At 38.0% G+C, this 22,693-nt stretch overlaps 1 protein-coding gene across 1 annotated transcript; it reads right to left on the reverse strand.

Moving 5' to 3' along the window:
- Positions 1-15: 15 nt before the first annotated feature.
- On the reverse strand, positions 16-22,693 carry LOC141631823 (uncharacterized). Its single transcript, XM_074444443.1, has 4 exons — positions 22,388-22,693; positions 1,159-2,098; positions 781-973; positions 16-697 (listed from the first exon to the last, which is right to left on the reverse strand). The coding sequence occupies exons 1-4, from the start codon at positions 22,691-22,693 to the stop codon at positions 16-18; spliced, it is 2,121 nt and encodes a 706-aa protein (XP_074300544.1).

The raw sequence follows: 22,693 nt of genomic DNA on the forward strand, positions 1-22,693 counted from the left end.
AAAGTTCTTGTTTCTTCAAGCTTTAAGAACTCCATGAAAATAAGCTGAGTTAGAATCTCCTTCCTTCAACCAATGAGCTTTGGCTTTCTGCTTAAGATAGTCCATTTTAGCAGTATACAGAGAGATATAATGCTGATGTGCATCATATTCCTGCTGCATTAGACTCAAATCTCCAGGTTTGGTCAGAAGCTCCTCCTGAATCTGCTTTAACCTAAGCTGTGCAATATCAGCTGTTTTCTCAATATCAGAGAAATGATTTTTATTGATCTTCTTAAGCTCAGGTTTCAGCATCTTCAGTTTTTTAACTACTCTATACATCTTGTTTCCATATACCCACTGCCTCCACACATTAGATACACTTTCCTTAAAGCCCTCAGCAGCACTCCACATATTGAAGTACTTGAATGGTTTGTGTTGATTTCCTCCCATGCTACCTTTACTCACTAGACAAGGGTTATGATCAAATAACCCCTCAGGTAAGAAATTAGCCAAATATTCAGGGAATTGGTCCAACCATTCTTGATTAACCATCAGTCTATCTAACCTACTATAGACCCGAGTTTCTGGTGGCTGCTTATTATTCCACGTGTAAAAAGCACCAGTAGCTTGCATATCCATCACTCCACACTCATGAATACAGTCATAAAAAGGTTCTATCTCAGCCTCAGTCACATTTCCTCCTAGCCTTTCAAAGACACTGCAAAACACAATTAAAATCCCCCAATAGCCCATGGAGCAATAATATTCCTTGCAATGTGCTTGAGGTTCAACCATAAAGACTCTCTTTCTCCCACTCCATTAAAAGCATAGATGATTGTATAGTAGAATTGCATAAGAGTGAGCTTATTTGTCACCTGAACATGGATAAATTGGGCATCATATTTGATGAAATTAACATCAAACACATGAGGTTTCCATATCACCCAAACTCTACCTCCATGGTGATAAGCATTATTGGTAGAAACACTCCAATCTGAGAAAATTTTATTGACAATACTATGAAGATTACTAGCTTTAACTTTGGTTTCCAATAAACCAAACAAGCCAATATTATTTGAATGTAGAAAATTATTTACAAAACGTTGCTTCACTTCTTTATTCATCCCCCTCGCGTTCCAAAAACCAAAATTCATTGATTAATGCTTGGGGGATCATTACCAGTCACACCAATTCCCTTCTTAGGGCTGCAAGTTCCCTTCAATTCTTCCATGAGATGAGGAGAGGCTGAAATATTCCTGCTGTCATCACTCCCCTGCCTAGGCTGTCTTATAGGGGAGATAGTCCCACAAGAAGTATTGGTGATCCTAGTTATAGGGGTAGTTACATTCTCATCCTCATCAGCTGTTTTTTTTGCAACAGGGGATTCAGAACTATTTGCAATTAGTGGAGCAATTTGTACAGCAGGCTTTGTAATTGGCCGCCACACTTTTTGTGCCACAGGAGCCTTAGCAGCAGGTATATTAGCTTTAGTTACTGCCTTATTCCTTCTGCACTGATCTTTTTCATGCCCCAACTGCTTGCATTTAGTACACAAACTAGGCTTCCACTCATAAACAATGTCAACAGAGACAACTTGTTTATTTTCATCTAAGAATTTAATGGACTTTGGGAAACTTTGGCCTAATTTTAATTCAACCATGACTCTGGCAAACCCTAATCTGGTTTTCAATTCATTAGCAGAATCACTTTTGATATAGTTACCAACCAGGTTTGCTAATTTAGGAAGACTCTTACCCCAAAACTTCAAGGGTAGTTTCTGCAATCTAATCCAGGCTGGAACAGATTTAATCCCGTCCTTGGTAAGTTCAATCTCTGGCTGCCAGGGTTTGAGTATTAAAGGTTTATCGTCAAATAGGAAATATCCACTCCCAAGCTTCATTTCTTCAGTTTGAAAACGTGCAAGGAAAACCCCATTTGGTAAGAAAGAGATTTTATCAATCACATATTTGTTCCATATCCTTTTCAGGAAGCCTTCAAGAACCTGCCATGGAGGGTTTGCCCCAACAACAAATCCAACAACTGCCTGCTGCCAGTAGTCAAGTTCAGATTGAACATCTTCTTCAGTAAGTTGCAGCAATTCTGGTTCTTCATCAAGGATCTGAATGATTTTGCGTCCATGAATTTGATACCAAGTGTCCCCATTAGTTATTGTGAATCGGTTCACAATTTAATGATACCGAGTTATTTTAAAGCAGTTTAAAATTTTTGACGGATAGAATTCATATTACAAGTATAATATGGATTAAGTATGAAATTAATGTGATTAAATTGCGGAATTGTCACTTAATTTAATTTAAATAGGCGGTTTGCATAAATTAATCAACATAATTGATTTATTGTATTATGTATGTTTAATTTATTTTTAGTTGATGCTTTTAATTATGTTGAATGAATCGAATGAATGAATTTTATTTACGTATTTAATTTTGCAATCGGTTGTAATTTGTAATACTTAGTGTGGCCTTAGTCAATTATGTTTTCGTAATGAAGGAAACATAATTTTTTATGTAATTATGAGATCTCGAATCTCCTTTATTTTAGTTTTGGGTTTTTGAAATTAGAATGTAATTAATAGGTCAATTATGTAATTTTATTTATTGTAATTTCAAAGAAGACTAAAGATGAAGATTCAAGCTCACTCCCGCTACATGGATCAAGATGGAACATCAAGACAAGCTTCTCAGGTCCAAGGATGGATTCCAAACTTGTATTTATTGTTCATTTTGATAGGATAGGCCACACTAGGACTTTTACTGTTTTTTTTTTTTACGTTTTTCATTTTATTGCTTTTCATTCACATGCTAGTAATTGCATCATATTCCGCCTAAAACCAAACCACCTACTACTAAAATGCATGAAAATTGACTCATATAGGTTGTATGTTAGTTTTCATGGACATGCAGATGTCACAGTCTTTAAGCCATCACCTTAGTTTAAATCATTCTCGCATGCTAGATTATAGTTCACTTAAAATGAATTAAAAAGTTGATGGGATCTTCCTCTAAAACGGAAATTGAGATTAGTCTTTATAAGGGCAAACATCTATGAGTCCCTTCTTCGTCGATAGGCCTAATATGACCCCTTCTACGTTGGGTAAGTAGTTGTGTTGACTTAGTTTACCTCAACATCATAGTCCGAAGAGTTTCTCGTGATTATGATGGACTATATATAGAATTTACAGAAATTTATCGACAAAGAATTCTAACGGTAGAATTAGCTAAAAGGTTAGCTTATCAATTTACAGAGAATTGAGTCTTGGGGTCATTTATATAATTCTTGAGGGAGGTCAATTGTATAAATGTCTTTGAGTCTTCGCGTTTTGACATTAGTTCATTAGACTTAAAATAAAAACGATGTATGCTTATTATTTTATTCTTCTTTCGAGTGTAGAACACGCTTATTATCAATAATACTGTTACAACAAATGGCTGGAAATAACGCAATCCCAATGCCTAGTGCCACACTAGATCGTTCATCCTGGCTTAAAATGTTCATGGACCAAATGAATCAGTCCACTCGACTGAAGAATGATGGGTCCAATTTTGCGGACTGGGAGGCGGCACTATGGAATGCTACCACTGCTGACGGTAAGCTCAGGTATTTAACTGAGCCAATACCGGTCAACCCAGGCACAAATGCAGGAACCAACGAGTCACTCGCTTATAGTGATTTCGTTATGGAAGCGGATGCGATAAAGAACGTACTCATCTTTGCAATGGAAACCAATTTTCAGAGACGCTTCATTGCCCAAGGTGCAAACAAGATTTTCACCACGCTCACTAATGAGTTCTCAAAGGCACCGAGAATCATCACATATGAGCATACCTGTCGCTTCTTTTATGCGAAACTTCAGAAGGGCCAACCGGTTAGCCCACACATTCTTCACATGATTGAGAATGTTGAGAAACTGGAGTCACTAAATTGTAGAATCAGTGAGAGCATTGTCATTGACCGAATGCTTCATTCTCTTCGCGATGGTTTTGCCCTTTTCAGGGCAAACTACTACATGAATGACTTGAAAAAGAGTCCTCATGAGCTACACTCCCTTCTCGTGCAGACCGAGAAGGATATGAAATTGAGTGGGAGCATGAAGCAGGATGTTCTCACGATTCACAACAAGAGTAAAGGTAAGGGCAAGGCTCATGGCGACCTAGCTGTAGGTAAGCCAAAGTTTAAGAAGCCAGGAAACGGTAAGAGTGCGCTTGGTGAGACTAGTGGCTCACAGGGCAAGACAAAGAGCAAGGGCGGTGACATAGAGTGCCACCATTGTCACAAGACTGGACATTGGAGGAGGAACTGTCCCGTCTACCGTGAGGACATCAAAGCAGGCCTTGCCGCTCCTGTTGGTATGTCATCTTATATTCATATGATTGAGATTAACCATCCAAGTTTCGGAACTTGGGTACTAGATACTGATTGTGGTTCTCATCTGAGTAATCATTTGCAGGGCCTAAAGAACATCATACCTCTCGAAAAAGGTGATGTGGACTGCGAGTCGGGAATGGAGCACGAGTAGTCACGCTGCCTCGAAGGGAACATATGTAATCCAACTCCCTAGTGGTTTTGAGTTATCATTAAATAATCACACTTATGTACCCAGTTTATCTAAGAACATTATTTCTGTTTCCATACTTGCTAAAGACGGTTTTACATTTTCAATAAAGGATAATAGTTGTATTTTCTCTTTTAATGAAATGATTTATGGCAAAGCAGTTTCCATGAATGGAATTTATATCTTAGATCAAAACACGGAAGTATTACACATGAATAATAAGAAATTAAAGGTTGGTGACAAAGATCAAACCTATCTATGGCATTGTCGAATGGGACACATAAATGAGAAACGCGTAAAGAAACTCGTCGATAATGGGACTATTTCCTCATTCGGATTTTCTGCATATGGCACGTGTGAATCATGTCTCATTGGCAAGATGACTCGAATTTCCTTCAAAGGTGTTGGAATGCGCGTTAGTGACCTATTAGGACTCATACATACGGACGTGTGTGGACCTATGTGAATTACCGCTAGAGATGGCTATAGTTATTTTATCACTTTCACGGACGATTTGAGTAGATACGGATATGTCTACTTAATGAAGCATAAAAGTGAGTCCTTTGAGAAATTCAAGGAATACCAGAATAGGGTACAGAACCAACTGGGTAGAAAGATTAAAGCAGCCCGTTCAGATCGGGGTGGCGAATATCTTTCAAATGAGTTTGATCAACACCTGAAAGACTGTGGAATCACTCTACAGTTAACTCCACCCGGAACACCTCAATTAAATGGTGTGTCCGAACAGAGAAATCGAACCTTACTTGATATGGTTCGATCCATGATGAGTCACACGGTAGTGCCTGATTCATTATGGGGTTATGCTATTTTGTCAGCTGCTCTTATACTTAACTGAAGTCCGTCTAAAGTTGTCGACAAGACTCCATATGAAATATGGAAGGGAACGGTACCTAACTTGTCCTTTATTCGGGTTTGGGGCTGCGAGGCTTATGTCAAGTGGAGACACGAGGATAAGCTCGGCCCGCGATCGGTCAAGACATACTTTATAGGTTATCCAAAAGGAACATTTGGTCATTACTTCTATTCGCCAACCGAACATCGAGTATTTGTTGCGGCTAGTGCGACGTTCTTAGAGAAAGAATTTCTCGAGAACAAGTCGAGTAATAGAACCTTCGAGCATGGAGATTCCAAACCAACAACCGATGAACAGATGGAGGAAGCTATACCTCCAACTGACGATACGGTTAATATTCCTGAGGAACCTAGGAGGTCGGGTAGAGACTCTCATCCTCCGGACAGATACATTGGTATGGTCGAGGAGAATGATGTTTTACTTCTAGAAAGTAATGAACCCACAACCTATAAAGGTGCTATGGCCTGTTCCGACTCAAAGCTATGGCTCGAAGCCATGCAATCCGAGATGGACTCCATGTATGAGAATAACGTATGGGATCTAGTTGATTTACCTAATAAGGTAAAACCTCTACAATGCAAATGGCTTTACAAAATAAAGCGTTACAGACGTGCAACCAGATATCTATAAGGCACGACTTGTGGCAAAAGGTTTCACTCAAGTGCAAGGATTGCATTATGATGAGATTTTTGCACCCGTAGTCATGCTACGTTCCATTCGGATAATCTTAGCGATTGCCGCATTTCATGATTATGAGATTTGGCAAATGGATGTGAAAACCGCCTTCTTAAACGGTTATTTGGAGGAAGAGTTGTACATGGTGCAACCCGAAGGTTTCATAGATCCTAAACATCCTAAGAAAGTATGCAAGCTTAAGCGTTCCATTTATGGACTTAAGCAAGCTTCTCGGAGTTGGAATCATCGTTTCGACCAAGTGATAAAAGAGTATGGTTTCACTCGATCGGTCGAAGAACCATGCTTATATATCAAGTCGAGTGGGAGCAAGATTGTATTCTTGATATTGTATGTCGATGACATACTCTTGATTGGGAATGACATTCCTCTCCTTTCTTCGGTTAAAGAATGGTTGAAGAACCATTTCCAGATGAAAGATCTGGGTGAGGCACAACGTATTTTGGGAATCCGTATCTACCGAGATAGATCACGACGGACGTTATCACTTAGTCGAGTCTTATCTAGATAAGGTTCTTGAGAGGTTCAAGATGACCAACTCCAAGAAGGGGAACCTTCCTATGACGATCGGGATGCGATTGAGCAAGTCTCGATCACCCACGACGCTTGAAGGTATTGAGCGCATGAGTCGTGTTCCTTATGCTTCTGCAATAGGATTGATCATGTATGCCATGATATGCACACGTCCAGACGTGGCATATGCATTGAGTATGACGAGTCGGTACCAAAAGACTCCAGGTGAAACACACTGGATAACAGTCAAAAATATCCTCAAGTACCTACGGAGGACTAAGGATTGGGTATTGACTTATGGAGGCGATAGTAAGCTATGCGCAACCGGTTACGCAGATGCTAGCTTCCAAACGGATCGAGACGATTCAAAATCTCAGTCCGGGTTCGTCTTCACTCTTATTGGTGCTGCGGTCAGCTGGAAGAGTTCCAAACAGAGTGTTGTAGCAGATTCTACTACTGAATCCGAGTACTATGCCGCCGGAGGCAAAGAAAGGAAGCAATATGGATGCGTCAATTCTTACAAGGGCTTTCGGTAGTTCCTAGTTCGAATGACCCGACCACCATCTATTGTGACAATAGAGGTGCCATCTTCCAGGCTAAGGAGCCAAAGTCTAGCAACAAATCTAGACATGTACTATGGAAGGCTCACCTGATCCGTGATTACGTGGAGCAAGAAGAGATAGTGATTGACAAGATTGCGACGGATTATAACATCCCAGATCCTCTCACCAAACCGTTGAATTATGATAAGCATGTAGGGTATGTTAATTCCATGGGAATTAAACATGTTCCTAAGTTGTAGTGCTTGATTATGGATTTGATACATTATCTTTTTCATATATTCTTTATAACTTCATCGTTTTATATTTTGTTTTTCATGTGGATTGTACTGACAACATTGAACCCCACAAAGTGAACTGAATTACATTATATTTGTTTTTGTCTGTAATCGCCAAATGTGAGCTGATAACTCCGGCTATTATATTGTGCAGTCGATTGATGGTGGGTTCAACGCGCCATAAGTTAAACGGTTGACTAATCGATCACAGATACGAGATTATGACGATACCTCGTAGGACAATTTTTATTTGTGACAACGTAATGGAGTCCTAAATTTTCTATAACATTCGGTGCCAGGCCGTGGATAGGACATCTATTGTGTACCTAGAGTCGATTCTTTTGACTATCAACTGTCTCTTGAGATTAAGGCAGTTTTTGGGTGACTTTGGTTTCTTTCTCACGGTCTACCGTAACTGGGGCTAAGTAGATTTTTTCTGGGTCATTTCATACTGTGCTTACACCTGCAAGATTTGAGTTGAGGAAAATATCCATCCCTTATCAGGTATAGTTATTTCTCAGGGCCACTCGAGGAGTTGTAACTGAAATGCATGGCCATGCTCGAATGTTGATTCGTTTATCAGTTAAGTTACTCTCTAGTCGGGAAAACCACTCTTGATACTGATCGCTTGTAAAATACGACCTTTGTGAATTCGGATTTGCAAATTGTTTTACATTGAGTGGGAGAAATTTTAAAGGATATGAGAATCGGTTATCGCACATACACTTGTGAGGTCAAGTGGGAGTTTGTTGGAGTTGGTGTCCTCCACAAATTAGTGTGATAACATTTGTAAATCTCTTACAGGTTCACAAGGGTATACTTCGTATATTTAATCAGTTGATTAACGTTTACCTAATAACGGTTGGCTTGCTAGAAAGTTTGACGTTATTATCATACAGATGGCGGTGATCAACTGGTTCCTAAAGGTCACACCTATAGGACGTATTTGAGAAATGTGGTTATAGAAATATAATTACATTGATGCCCAAAATGACTAAAAAGTTAGTCAATGTGTTGATGAGATAATTAATTAATGAAAATTAAATAATATTAAGTTGAGACGAATTAACTGTCAATTCGTAAATTAAATATAATAAGTTATATTTAATTAAATATATATAAGGTTAGTTTGAAAGAATTAATCTGTTAATTCGTAATTAAATATAATCAATTGTATTTAATATCAACAAGTTGAATGTGTCATAGTGGTAATAATGAGGGTACACAAGCGAAGAGGTCATGGGTTCGATCCTCACTAGATTACAATTTAACACACTTTATATATTTTTGGAAAGACCAAAAATAAGGAAATTTAATTCCTTATTTTCGGATCACATTGGCCGAAATTAGGTGATGTAAATCTTTCCTAATTGATTTCGGATTTCGGTCTATATAAAAAGAAAGGTGGAGAATTATTTATAACCTAATTCTTTTTCTGACCTAGCCTCCTCTTTCTCATCACAAAAAACACAAAGACAATAAAATTTTACAGAAAATTTTAGATTGATTTCCAGCATAATCAAAGGTTATATCTTATATCGTCTTGGGTGCAACTAATAGGCGAATATCAATTTTGATATTGTTCTTAGGCCAATTTTGCAAGGACCCGAGGTTAATTCTAAATCTTTTTACTTATGCTTATGTATTTTATTTTATGATCATAGATCATCTTTATTATATCGTTATAATCCTTCATGTTAAAGGGAAGTATACAGATTATTTCCCACACCCACAACATGAATATGAGCCAAACTTTGACATTCAAAATGTGGTTCTCTAAATGATGGGAGACCAAGAAAACTTCTTCAAACAAATGCTAGAGGATAGCCAAAATAGGGACAATGTTCTTCAAGGCATTGTTACCCAAGGTGAGGAGTTGGAGATTCAAATTGCCCAAATGAAGGAAGCCCAAATAACTACCCCTCACCATTCCTTAGATCATGAATGCGAGTTTGAAGGAGTTGCCTTTGATGACAAGTGGGAAGGGCCAATCTTCTTGAGCTCTTGTGAGTATGAAAGTGTGGTGTTTTATGAGGAAGATACGAGGTTGAGTAAGCCAAATACTCTTAACCTTTGTGAGTATGAGGGTGTATCATTTGATGTGAACATTGAGGTGTTGGAGAAAGAGTTAATGAAGAGGAGTGAAGCTCCTATCTATGATTCGTATGGAGATAGCGATGATGACAAGCCTATGGAAGAAGCTTATGCGGGATATGTGTCTTGCAATGAAGAAGAGGAATGGAGTTGTGAGATTGCCTTACTTGAGGAACCCATCCTTGAGAAGTTTGAGGTATGCTTCCATGAGGAAGATGAATGTCTCTTTCCTATTAACCATGAAGACCTTTTCGCACCCGCCATGGAACCTATGATTGTTGGAGATGATATGGTGGACCTTCTCCAAAAAGTCAAAACATCATATAAAGGGTACTTGGTGGAGAAGCTCAAGAACAAACTTGCAAATGAACTTGCTTGTGGAAATTTGGCACCCACAACATCAATTCCTAAGGTATCCGGTCATCAATGTTATGAGAATTATCCTTCTACTTTGGAAGGATTGACAAATAAAAGTGATATCATCATCACCGAACTTAGAAGAGAAGGTGGTAAGTGGAAGTCTTCGAACCAATATGAACTATACTTCATACCTAGTGTTGACGAGAATCATGGGCTTATTGGTTTGAAGCATTGGGAAAGCTCTAGTGTCAAGGACAAGGTAAAAGAAAGGATATATGACAAACTTCCTTGGCCAAATTTCATGTTCAAATGGAGCAACCCATACTTATGCTTATTTGGAGCTTGTTCACAAGCTTTTGATCTTCTTCTAAAAGTCTTGAGCTCTATGGACAAAGCAAAAGAACTTTAACAATTCAAACTAGTTTGGTGGAGTCCTATCTCAAACCACTATTTGTAAGATATGCTTTCCTTTCACTTTCCATTACATTTACACTTGCATTTAGTTATATACATATACATTTAACTTGCATTTGTATTATATTCCATATTGCATTTACATTAGTTAGTTCATATACTATAATTGCATTGTAATATACTTCACATGATTCATGTAGATAGTTGCATATAGACTAGAATTCATGCATAGTCACTAATGACCAATCCTATTCTTTTCTACACTAGAAATACTGCTTAAATCGGTTTGGAGAGGTTTGATCATAGGTGACTTAAGCATTTAGCATGCATCATATAATATAGTTTAGATTGCATTCATTTGTTATATATGTCATATAGAATTGCATTTAGTTAGAGCATGCATTCATTCATATCATATTGCATTTGTACTTTATTTAAAAAATTCAAAAAATTCCAAAAACATGTATTTCTTTTCCATTCCTACTCCTACTTGTACATTGAGGACAATGTCCAAAATAAAGTGGGGGATGGGAATTTATATTCCAAAAAATGATAAAAATTGAAAATTGAAAAATACAAAAACATATCTTTTTTTTTCATAAACCTAAAAACCCATAAAAATTTGAAAAATTCAAATATCCAAAAACATGTCCATTTCCCTTGTAGTGTAGTATTGTATATATACTTGTGTTTGTTTGTCCTCCTATCACATTGATCGACTACGCCACATCCGAGACATGAGGATATTGAAGACCGCATGGTATAATCTTTCCAATCTCCTTTTTCCTCTCTATATTAATGACTATGTGGCTTTATTTTGATTGATGCGGTATAAACAATGTGATTATAGGATTGTATTTAGATTATTTGGCATAATAGTTGGTAGAAGCATATGCATTAGGATGTATAAATATTAGTTGCATCATGGCATATAGTTGCATTAAGGAATATTTTGTGAAACCGTCTATTTGGGAAGCTTGACAAGTGTATATAGGCCCTAGTAGATGCTTTTTCTTCTTAAGAATTTGCTTGTTAGAATACTTGTAAAACACCCTAGGATGTGTCATGCTAGTATCCTTTGACCCATGGATTAAGGCCTAGTAAAGAATACCTTGTGGTTTGATAACTCCTTGGCTACCGTTTATTCCAAGGTGACCCTTAAAACCATGCAACCATCATTCATCCATGTTCTACCATACATCTTGTCATCAAAGAGAATGGGCACAAAAATTATTCAAATTTGAGTTCAAGAAATGAAATGAAATGAAATGTCATGTCAAAAAGTTTGCAAATTGCATCAAAAGAAAAGAGGAGCGAGACTCATATTCTTCAAATATAAGGCACCCTCGTTACTAATCGGGGTGACTTTGAAAATGTTCAAAAGAAAATGCAAAAGTTGAAAATTGTCAAGTATTGAAATACCAAAAATAAAAAATAAATGGCAAAAAGAAAGTGTTCTCAAATGTTATATGCCACAAGAAATTGGGGGGAAAAACAACGACAAAAGCAAACTCCCACATAAAACTCAAAATTCTATTGATCCCTTTTCCATCATATTCACTTTTGTGCATGGTAGAGAGGGGACGACCCTTCTTCTTGTCTAGGCAAGAAGGGAAACTCCGCGATCCTCCAGTGTTTCTAACACCATAGGGAGTCTACTCTTAACGAAAGCATTTAACGATTGAGGACAAAAGGACCCTAGCTTGACACAACTTGGAGGTGATTTATTGGTATCCTTCTAGGCTTAGTAGTTTGATGAAATCATATCTATGAAGGAGTGTGTACCCTTGAATTGCTTCCCCTTTAGATAATTTCCGCCACTTAGATGAGGAAAGTGGCTATTCATTTTTGTAATTGCATCCATTACTTGTTTTGTGTGCTTTAATGCTTGGATGTGTCGCCATTTTGGCAAGCCCCACCTGGCCTTGCAAGACGGCATCCTACCTCATGGTTGTCTTGTTGTGAGTTAAAGGGGCGGAGTGAGACCCGCTAATTGTCTCACATCGGCTATGTTATTAGGATAGTTTAAATAAATGTCTAGTTTTTGTCACCTCTTTACTCGGGACGAGTAAAGGTTCGGTTTGGGGATATTTGATGTGACTCATATTTGCGCACATTTAGTCCCCTAATTGAGCCTATTTTGCATATTATTATAACATTCCTTGGCCATTTTATCCGCCAAAACCTTCCTATTTGCTTTTCTAGTGCATTTCATATGTTTTGTAGAAAAGGAGATAAATTAGGCAAAAATTCCCGTCTCTCGTGCTTATTTGGATATTTATTGATGATATTGGATGGACTAGTATGAGGAGGCGGCAAGAATGAGAGCCAACAACACAAGAATAAGGGGTATGCAAGAGGAGGAAAAGAAAGGAAGCCATTACATGAAGAAATAGCTCGGAACCCAAACCCAGAGTTGCTCCTTTGGCTCTGAAAGTATGGTAGATGAAACGGCGTCGAAAAATCAAGTGATCTAGGCTTTTGAATCACTCCAATAGGAGTCCGGATGAGAAAATGACGTCCGTTTTACAATCCGAGCTCAAACAAAGAAGCTGTCCGCAAATCCGCTCGTCCCGAGACTCAAGAAGCTCGTCCCCTGAGACAATCCGCTCGTCCCCCCTTCAAAGACGCTCGTCTTCCCTTCTTATTATCCGAGCGTCCCGGTGCCAAGACGCCCGTCTTGAGGCTTTGTGATCCGAGCGTCCCGACCCCTTGGCCGCTCGGATTCCTTTCCATTGCAACCGTCTCTCTTCTTGCTCCATTCGAGATGCGCATATTTTTGAAAGACTAGCTAAAAGGAGACCCGCATATTTTCTTGAGAGGAGCGATTCCTCAAGGACTTAATCGTCATTTAAGCCCTTAGTAACCTTAATTTGTGCACCTAATCCCTACTATAAATACCCCATTTGTAATAACCAAACCACCAAGCTCTCTTAACCAAGTTCTCATATTAGAAATTTTTCTTAGATTAGATTAGGAGTAGATTAGAATAGTTTACTCTTTAATCTTTCCACAAATTACACATTAATCTCTCCTTAACTATTGTTCAAGTTTGTTACTTTTGGGTAATTGAAGATTATTGGGTTATTATTGGAGGATTGACAACCCTTCATCAATCAATCAAGTTCTCTTCCTTTATTCTTTGCTTTATTATTTACATCATCTCAAGTTTGGTATTATTCCTTTACTCTTTACTCTTTATTGTTCATTTCTTCATTCTATTATCATGTATATACTTGTTGTGATGATTAACACCATTAATGACATGTTTCCCATGATAATGAGTGAGTAGTCTCTTAACTAGGATTAGTGGTTAATTAGGGGAAACCAACATTGGATTAGTCATGCTTAATTTAATATGTTTTCGTAACTAAATTGCTTGCTTGTTGTAATGTCAACCTATGCACATGTTATGTTTGATGAAATGCTAAGCCTATGAATCCTTGCATTTTTTACTCATCTCTTATCTACTCAACAAGACTTGTAAGATATATAAACCAACTCGAGTCTTGCTAGACCATGCATAGAAGTTGAATTGGAGGAAATTAAGTCGACTTGTAGGTGTTGTACAATCTAATCGATTCGGCTCCGGGACCCAACTCTCCCTATGAACCGTAAGACATGAACCAACTCGGTTCCTTTAAAACATTAATTGCTTGCAACTTTTTAAACAAGTTTGTATGATCAACACCATGAATCACCTATGACCCCATGACATCCTAGTGCTTTTAGTCATTTGTTTACATTTCTTAGTTCATTGTTTGCTTTACTTTGTTACTCTCATTAGTTTAGAATACAACTACAAACCCCATCAATTGTGACACTAGCATAAATTGAGATAGATAGACTTAGAAAGCACACCGTCCCATGGATCGACCTCGACTTAACTACTAACTAGTTGTTTGTTGAGAATTATAAATGTGTTTGATTGGGAGACCCGAAAACATCCCCCATAAAAATGGCGCCATTGTCGGGGATGGATCTATTTGATTAAGTTCTTACTTATTTGTCTATTTTGATTTTGTTTTCACCTTGAGGGACTTGTTCCTCAAGGATTGCTCTTACCGTTTTTGTGTAGTTTCCATGCTTGTAGTTGTTTCCTTGTCTTAGCTATGATGGCTTAAGACTTGACTTATGGAGTATATGTTGGATCTTTTGAGTATGACTACAATGGGTATGGGGAGTTTGAGGAGAAAGTCAACACAAACCTACCGTACAACTCATATAATGAAAATCCTAACCTCTACCCCAAAATTTCCCACCAAAATCACCACATTCAATATCCACCACAATCACCCTCCCAATACCCACTTTTCAATCAATTCCAAATGCCACAATACAACCACTCTCACACCCACCCACAACATGAATATGAGCTAAACTTTGACATTCAAAATGTGGTTCTCCAAATGATGGGAGACCAAGAAAACTTCTTCAAACAAATGCTAGAGGATAGCCAAAATAGGGACAATGTTCTTCAAGGCATTGTTACCCAAGGTGAGGAGTTGGAGATTCAAATTTCCCAAATGAAGGAATCCCAAATAACTACCCCTCACCATTCCTTAGATCATGAATGCGAGTTTGAAGGAGTTGCCTTTGATGACAAGTGGGAAGAGCCAATCTTCTTGAGCTCTTGTGAGTATGAAAGTGTGGTGTTTGATGAGGAATATATGAGGTTGTGTAAGCCAAATACTCTTAACCTTTGTGAGTATGAGGGTGTATCATTTGATGTGAACAATGAGGTGTTGGAGAAAGAGTCAATGAAGAGGAGTGAAGCTCCTATCTATGATTCGTATGGAGATAGCAATGATGACAAGACTATGGAAGAAGCTTATGCGGGATATGTATCTTGCAATGAAGAAGAGGAATGGAGTTGTGAGATTGCCTTACTTGAGGAGCCTATCCTTGAGAAATTTGAGGTATGCTTCCATGAGGAAGATGAATGTCTCTTTCCTATTAACCATGAAGACCTTTTCGCACCCACCATGGAACCTATGATTGTTGGAGATGATATGGTGGACCTTCTCCAAAAAGTCAAAACGTCATATAAAGGGTACTTGGTGGAGAAGCTCAAGAACAAACTTGCAAATGAACTTGCTTGTGGAAATTTGGCACCCACAACATCAATTCCTAAGGTATCCGGTCATCAATGTTATGAGAATTATCCTTCTACTTTGGAAGGATTGACAAATAAAAGTGATATCATCATCACCGAACTTAGAGGAGAAGGTGGTAAGTGGAAGTCTTCGGACGAATATGAACCATACTTCATACCTAGTGTTGACGAGAATCATGGGCTTGTTGGTTTGAAGAATTGGGAAAGCTCTAGTGCCAAGGACAAGGTAAAAGAAAGGATATATGACAAACTTCCTTGGCCAAATTTTATGTTCAAATGGAGCAACCCATACTTATGCTTATTTGGAGCTTGTTCACAAGCTTTTGATCTTCTTCTAAGAGCCTTGAGCTCTATGAACAAAGCAAAAGAACTTTAACAATTCAAACTAGTTTGGTGGAGTCCTATCTCAAACCACTATTTGTAAGATATCCTTTCCTTTCACTTTGCATTATATTTACACTTGCATTTAGTTATATACATATACATTTAACTTGCATTTGTATTATATTCCATATTGCATTTACATTAATTAGTTCATATAGTATAGTTGCATTGTAATATACTTCACATGATTCATGTAGATAGTTGCATATAGACTAGAATTCATGCATAGTCACTAATGACCAATCCTATTCTTTTCTACACTAAAAATTGTGCTTAAATCGGTTTGGGGAGGTTTGATCATAGGTGACTTAAGCATTAAGCATGCGTCATATAAAATAGTTTAGATTGCATTCATTTGTTTTATATGTCATATAGAATTTCATTTAGTTAGAGTATGCATTCATTCATATCATATTACATTTGTACTTTATTTCAAAAATTAAAAAATTCCAAAAACATGTATTTCTTTTCCATTCCTACTCCTAGTTGTACATTGAGGACAATGTCCAAAATAAAGTGGGGGATGGGAATTTATATTCCAAAAAATGATAAAAATTGAAAATTGAAAAATACAAAAACATATCTTTTTTTTTCATAAACATAAAAACCCATAAAAATTTGAAAAATTCAAATATCCAAAAACATGTCCATTTCCCTTGTAGTGTAGTATTGTATATATACTTGTGTTTGTTTGTCCTCCTATCACATTGATCGACTACGCCACATCCGAGACATGAGGATATTGAAGACCGCATGGTATGATCTTTCCAATCTCCTTTTTCCTCTCTATATTAATGACTATGTGGCTTTATTTTGATTGATACGGTATAAACAATGTTAATATAGGATTGCATTTAGATTATTTGGCATAATAGTTGGTAGAAGCATATGCATTAGGATGTATAAATATTAGTTGCATCATGGCGTATAGTTGCATTTAGGAAAATTTTGGGAAACCGTCTATTTGGGAAGCTTGACAAGTGTATATAGGCCCTAGTAGATGTTTTTTATTCTTAAGACTTTGCTTGTTAGAATACTTGTAAAACACCCTAGGATGTGTCAAGCTAGTATCCTTTGACCCATGGATTAAGGCCTAGTCAAGAGTACCTTGTGGTTTGATAACTCCTTGGCTACCGTTTATTCCAAGGTGACCCTTAAAACCATGCAACCATCATTCATCCATGTTCTACCATACATCTTGTCATCAAAGAGAATGGGCACAAAAATTATTCAAATTTGAGTTCAAGAAATGAAATGAAATGAAATGTCATGTCAAAAAGTTTGCAAATTGTATTAAAAGAAAAGAGGAGCGAGACTCATATGCTTCAAATATAAGGCACCCTCATTACTAATTGGGGTGACTTTGAAAATGGTCAAAAGAAAATGCAAAAGTTGAAAATTCTCAAGTATTGAAATGCCAAAAATCAAAAAGAAATGGCAAAAAGAAAGTGTTCTCAAATGTTATATGCCACAAGAAATTGGGGGGAAAAACAACGACAAAAGCAAACTCCCACATGAAACTCAAAATTCTATTGATCCCTTTTCCATCATATTCACTTTTGTGCATGGTGGAGAGGGGACGACCCTTCTTCTTGTCTAGGCAAGAAGGGGAACTCCGCGATCCTCCAGTGTTTCTAACACCATAGGGAGTCTACTCTTGACGAAAGCATTTAACGATTGAGGACAAAGGGACCCTAGCTTGACATAACTTGGAGGTGATATATTGGTATCCTTCTAGGCTTAGTAGTTTGATGAAATCATATCTATGAAGGAGTGTGTACCCTTGAATTGCTTCCCCTTTAGATAATTTCCGCCGCTTAGATGAGGAAAGTGGCTATTCATTTTTGTAGATGCATCCATTACTTGTTTTGTGTGCTTTAATGCTTGGATGTGTCGCCATTTTGGGAAGCCCCACCTTGCCTTGCAAGACGGCATCCTACCTCATGGATGTCTTGTTGTGAGATGAAGGGGCGAAGTGAGACCCGCTAATTGTCTCACATCGGCTATGTTATTAGGATAGTTTAAATAAAGGTCTAGTTTTTGTCACCTCTTTACTCGGGAAGAGTAAAGATTCGGTTTGGGGATATTTGATGTGACTCATATTTGTGCAAATTTAGTCCCCTAATTGAGACTATTTTGCATACTATTATAACATTCCTTGGCCATTTTATCCGCCAAAACCTTCCTATTTGCTTTTCTAGTGCATTTCATATGTTTTGTAGAAAAGGAGATAAATGAGGCGAAAATTCCCGTCTCATGTGCTTATTTGGAAGGTTATTGACGATATTGGATGGACTAGTATGAGGTGGCGGCAAGAACTAGAGCCAACAACACAAGAATAAGGGGTATGCAAGAGGAGGAAAATAAAGGAAGCCATTACATGAAGAAATAGCTCGGAACCCAAACCCAGAGTTGCACCTTTGGCTCTAATAGTATGCTAGATAAAACGGCGTCGAAATTCAAGTGATCTAGGCTTTTCAATCACTCCAATAGGAGTCCGGATGAGAAAATGACGTTCGTTTTACAATCCGAGCTCAAACAAAGAAGCTGTCCGCCAATCCGCTCGTCCCGAGACTCAAGACGCTCGTTCCCTGAGACAACCCACTCGTCCCCCCCCCCCCCCTTCAAAGACGCTCGTCTTCCCTTCTTATTATCCGAGCATCCCGATGCTAAGACGCCCATCTTGAGGCCTTGTGATCCGAGCGTGGCGACCCCTTGGCCCCTCGGATTCCTTTCCATTGCAACCGTCTCTCTTCTTGCTCCATTCGAGATGCGCATATTTTTGAAAGACTAGCTAAAAGGATAACCGCATCTTTTCTTGAGAGGAGCGATTCCTCAAGGACTTAATCGTCATTTAAGCCCTTAGTAACCTTAATTTGTGAACCTAATCCCTACTATAAATACCCCATTTGTAATAACCAAACCACCAAGGTCTCTTAACCAAGTTCTCATATTAGACATTTCTCTTAGATTCGATTAGGAGTAGATTAGAATAGATTACTCTTTAATCTTTTCACAAATTACACATTAATCTCTCCTTAACTATTGTTCAAGTTTGTTACTTTTGGGGAATTGAAGATTATTGGGTTATTATTGGAGGATTGACAACCCTTCATCAATCAATCAAGTTCTCTTCCTTTATTCTTTGCTTTATTATTTACATTATCTCAAGTTTGGTATTATTCCTTTACTCTTTACTCTTTATTGTTCATATCTTCATTCTATTATCATGTTTATACTTGTTGTGATGATTGACACCATTAATGACATGTTTCCCATGATAATGAGTGAGTAGTCTCTTAACTAGGATTAGTGGTTAATTAGGGGAAACCAACATGGGATTAGTCATGCTTAATTTAATATGTTTTCGTAACTAAATTTCTTGCTTGTTGTAATGTCAACCTATGCACATGTTATGTTTGATGAAATGCTAAGCCTATGAATCCTTTCATTTTTACTCATCTCTTATCTACTCAACAAGACTTGTAAGATATAAACCAACTCGAGTCTTGCTAGACCATGCATAGAAGTTTAATAGGAGGAAATTAAGTCGACTTAAACGTGTTGTACAATCTAATCGATTCGGCTCCGGGATCCAACTCTCCCTATGAACCGTACGACATAAACCAACTCGGTTCCTTTACAACATTAATTGCTTGCAACTTTTTAAACATGTTTGTATGATCAACACCATGAATCCCCTATGACCCCATGACATCCTAGTGCTTTTAGTCATTTGTTTACATTTCTTAGTTCATTGTTTGTTTTACTTTGTTACTCTCATTAGTTTAGAATACAACTACAAACCCCATCAATTGTGACACTAGCATAAATTGAGATAGATAGACTTAGAACCCAAAGCACACCGTCCCATGGATCGACCTCGACTTAACCACTAACTAGTTGTTTGTTGAGAATTATAAATGTGTTTGATTGGGAGACCCGACGAAATCCCCCTTCAGAAAGATTAATTTCATAAGAGAATTATAGAAGAGAAGAAAATTTAAGAGAATGGGAATGTGAACGCAAAACAAATGGTGCAAGGGTTTTATTGCCGCAAAAATAATGGATAACACCACTGGACAAATCCAATCATGACTCTCCTAGGGTTTGATGAACCTACCTCATTTATGAAGTCTAGCCGTTATAGAAGTTGAAAGGAACTCAAACTCTTTTCCGGTAAAATATTCCTATATATTTTTTGCCTGGTCCGAATTTTTATCTCCTTATCCCTGGCCAGATCTACTAGGGATAAGAAGATATGGGGAAATTGTTTGGCCCAGAATTACCATGGCTGATCAGACAAGAGTCAGGCAATATCCAAAGCTAAGCCTGAATAGAAGACATTCTACACAAAGCATCTGAGCACCTGAGCAGGCACCAACCAGGAGGGAAAGATAGGTCAAGCATTCGTTAAGCCAGCCTAGAGGGGATATCTAACCAACCCACATGGCAAAGAAGAACCTGAAGGTGTTAGGCAACATCAAAAGATCATCAAAGTAGTTCCTATTTGTACGGAAGAGTTATTCAACAATGTCCACAACAACTATTGATGCGGCCAAGCATGCATGAAAAGAGGCAACCACTTCCGAAGTCAACAAAACTACTCCCGGGTAAATAGGGCACGAGGCCTATTTACCACGAAACCCTAAACCAACCACAAAGGACCGTTTCAAGGCTACTATAAATAGCAAAGAACAAGAAAAGAAGATACACACTTGCTCACTCATTTACTCGTACTTTTACTCTCATACTTGTAATTAAAACATTACTTAGCATTATTATTAAGCAACCACACCTAAATCCTTCGCTTGACATACACATTCCATGTCAGGATACCTAAAACCATAGTAATAATCCCTCCTGGCTTGGTGCCCGTGGTTTTTTCCTTTATTCCCAGGGTTTTTCCACGTATAAATTCTTGTGTCTGACTTTCTTATTTATTCTTTATTCACTTTGTCGTACTAGTCAGGCTACTTATTTTGAGTTAGATCACCCTGCAAATCCTTCCCTGGTAGGACATTGTCTCTGTGAGAATTCCTGCTAAAACAGATATCATAAATACAAAGTACGCTAAGAGGATCCAAACTTAACCAACAAAAGAGCTATGATGAATTTCCTAGGGGTAAGAGTCGAAGTAAGGTCAACAAGGATGTCAAAGATAGAATTTTTATGAGCCTCTAAACTCGAATCAAAAGGGAAGTACAACGAAAGAGTAGGAGATGCATGAACGATAAAGCTTATGGTCAAGGAAAGAGGGAAAGGTACAAAGGTGAGTCTAGAGGAAAAATTTACAAAAAGGATTCCAAGGGTAAGGCGGAAAGAAGGATACAAGAGGAAGTCCGAAGGTAAAACAAAAAAAGAGTTAAGAGGAAGGATGAGCAACACGGGATAAAAGTAAGATAAGGTTGATCAAAAATAGAAAACACACCCGTAACAGTGTCGGGAGGAACGACGGCTCCAATCTGATTCTCGACATGAATGGCTCTTCTTGGCTTGGCTTTCGGAGCATGAGGAGGAGAAGTCTTCTTCTTCTCGGGGCAATCCTTGACGAGATGTTCGGGCTTCTTGCAATGGTAACACTTGAAGGGCATATCATAGCATCCAATCCCGGGGTGATTGAAGTGACTCTTAATTGCGCACATTTAGTCCCCTAATTGAACCCATTTTGTATACTAATCTAGCATTTTATAGCCATTTTATCCGTCAATTCCTTCCTATTTTGCTTTCCTATTGCATTTTATATGTGTTAGGCCCAAATTAGCCTGGACTGACTTTTGTCCAGCCTGGCATAATTAGGCTGATTAGGGCAACCAAGCTCCTGACAAATCTAATTATTATTTAGCAGATAAAGGAAACCAGAAGTCAAGAAAGCTACTAAACCCTTGAAGAAAGACTTGATGGTAAGCCTATAATAGCCTGATGGGACTCTTAAACAGGCTGGATCAAATTAACAAGCAGAACAACGGTTATATAAAAACAAATACCCATGTCCTATTCTCATGGAAGACCAAGTCCAACTATAAGAGCACACTATTTCCATAAATCAAAACGTGCAAAAGGAGAAGAATAAAAGTTTGTTGAGGGAGAACAAGTCAACCGGGTTAATAAGGAATGTGCCCTATTTTTCAGCTAACCACTCCAACGATCAAGAGGAACCTTGGATTGAATGCAACGTTAATATTGAAAGATTATAAATAGCTTGAGGAAGAATTTGTAAAGGGGGAGAGAAAGATATCACTTGAATACAATTTGTGTTCTGTTTTTATTGTATATTCAATCATTTAGTCCGTATTAATATTCAGCTTATCTAAAAAACACAAACAACATCATTTATACTTCATACTTTCCATTCATTTATTTATACTTTTGACTTTGATATAAAGAGCTAGATACCCTCACTACCTAATAATCAAGCCGGACCCTTACAGGGAAAATCTTGGTAAAACAATTGTCGCCCACCGTGGGGCATCTAGTTCATCAATCTTCAAAAAAAAAATCTTTATCATCTTCCATTTAATATTCACACGAGAAAATGGTGGAACTCACCCCAGAACAACAATTAGTTGCTGCCTTGGCTAAAATCAAGGAATTAGAAACAGTGCAAGAAAAAGCAGCCCAGGCAGAAGCTGAAATCACTAGGCTAAAAGAATCGGAGTCCAGCCTGAAAAAGAAATTGGAGAACCAGGCCTCAGGTTCCAAACCCAAATTTGAACCAGGAACCCCATTTTCATCTATCATCAGACAAATAGATTTCACCAGTTTTGGAACCTCGGAGATGGACGCCTCCTCCGATCTACACGCCACCCCTGACAATGCATCAAGCAAGACGGAGACAGCAATGATGATGGCCAT

Source organism: Silene latifolia, chromosome Y (genome assembly GCF_048544455.1).
Source record: "Silene latifolia isolate original U9 population chromosome Y, ASM4854445v1, whole genome shotgun sequence".
NCBI lineage: Eukaryota > Viridiplantae > Streptophyta > Magnoliopsida > Caryophyllales > Caryophyllaceae > Silene > Silene latifolia.

Excerpts from the sequence above, each read along its gene's own strand:
- LOC141631823 (XM_074444443.1), bottom strand. The coding sequence starts at position 22,693 with ATGGCCATCATCATTGCTGTCTCCGTCTTGCTTGATGCATTGTCAGGG. Across the intron at positions 2,099-22,387 it reads CAACTAATTGTTGTTCTGGG|ATCCTTGATGAAGAACCAGA; the intron begins GTGAGTTCCACC and ends AAAATCATTCAG. Across the intron at positions 974-1,158 it reads GAAGGGAATTGGTGTGACTG|ATTGGAGTGTTTCTACCAAT; the intron begins GTAATGATCCCC and ends AAATTTTCTCAG.